The 255-nt window shown below is 35.3% G+C and overlaps 1 protein-coding gene across 1 annotated transcript in view; it reads right to left on the reverse strand.

The window, feature by feature from the left end:
• LOC119582288 (midasin-like) overlaps positions 1-255 on the reverse strand; it is a gene marked incomplete in the record, with an annotated part of 28,200 nt that overhangs the window by 23,387 nt on the left and 4,558 nt on the right. The window contains 1 exon segment of the mRNA XM_037930506.1: positions 56-157. Coding sequence (XP_037786434.1) covers positions 56-157 — 102 coding nt within the window.

Raw genomic sequence — 255 nt, forward strand, 5'->3', positions numbered from 1 at the left:
CTACTGATGATATTAGATACCTGTAAGTAAATGTAAAAACTCATTGTGTGCTCACCTGTGTTACTGAGCCTGGCCTCCAAATAAATTCTCCAGGTGTCTGTGTACAACAGTAAGTTCCAAGGAGTGTCTTGCTGTCTGTTTGGTCTCCAAGCTGAACCTGTGATAAAAGATTTAGAAATCTAATAATATATTTTCGTATGAAGAAGTAATTAGTCTATTGGGACTACTTTAGCTAAAAGAAATTCAAGTTATTTC

Source organism: Penaeus monodon, chromosome 15 (assembly GCF_015228065.2).
Source record: "Penaeus monodon isolate SGIC_2016 chromosome 15, NSTDA_Pmon_1, whole genome shotgun sequence".
NCBI lineage: Eukaryota > Metazoa > Arthropoda > Malacostraca > Decapoda > Penaeidae > Penaeus > Penaeus monodon.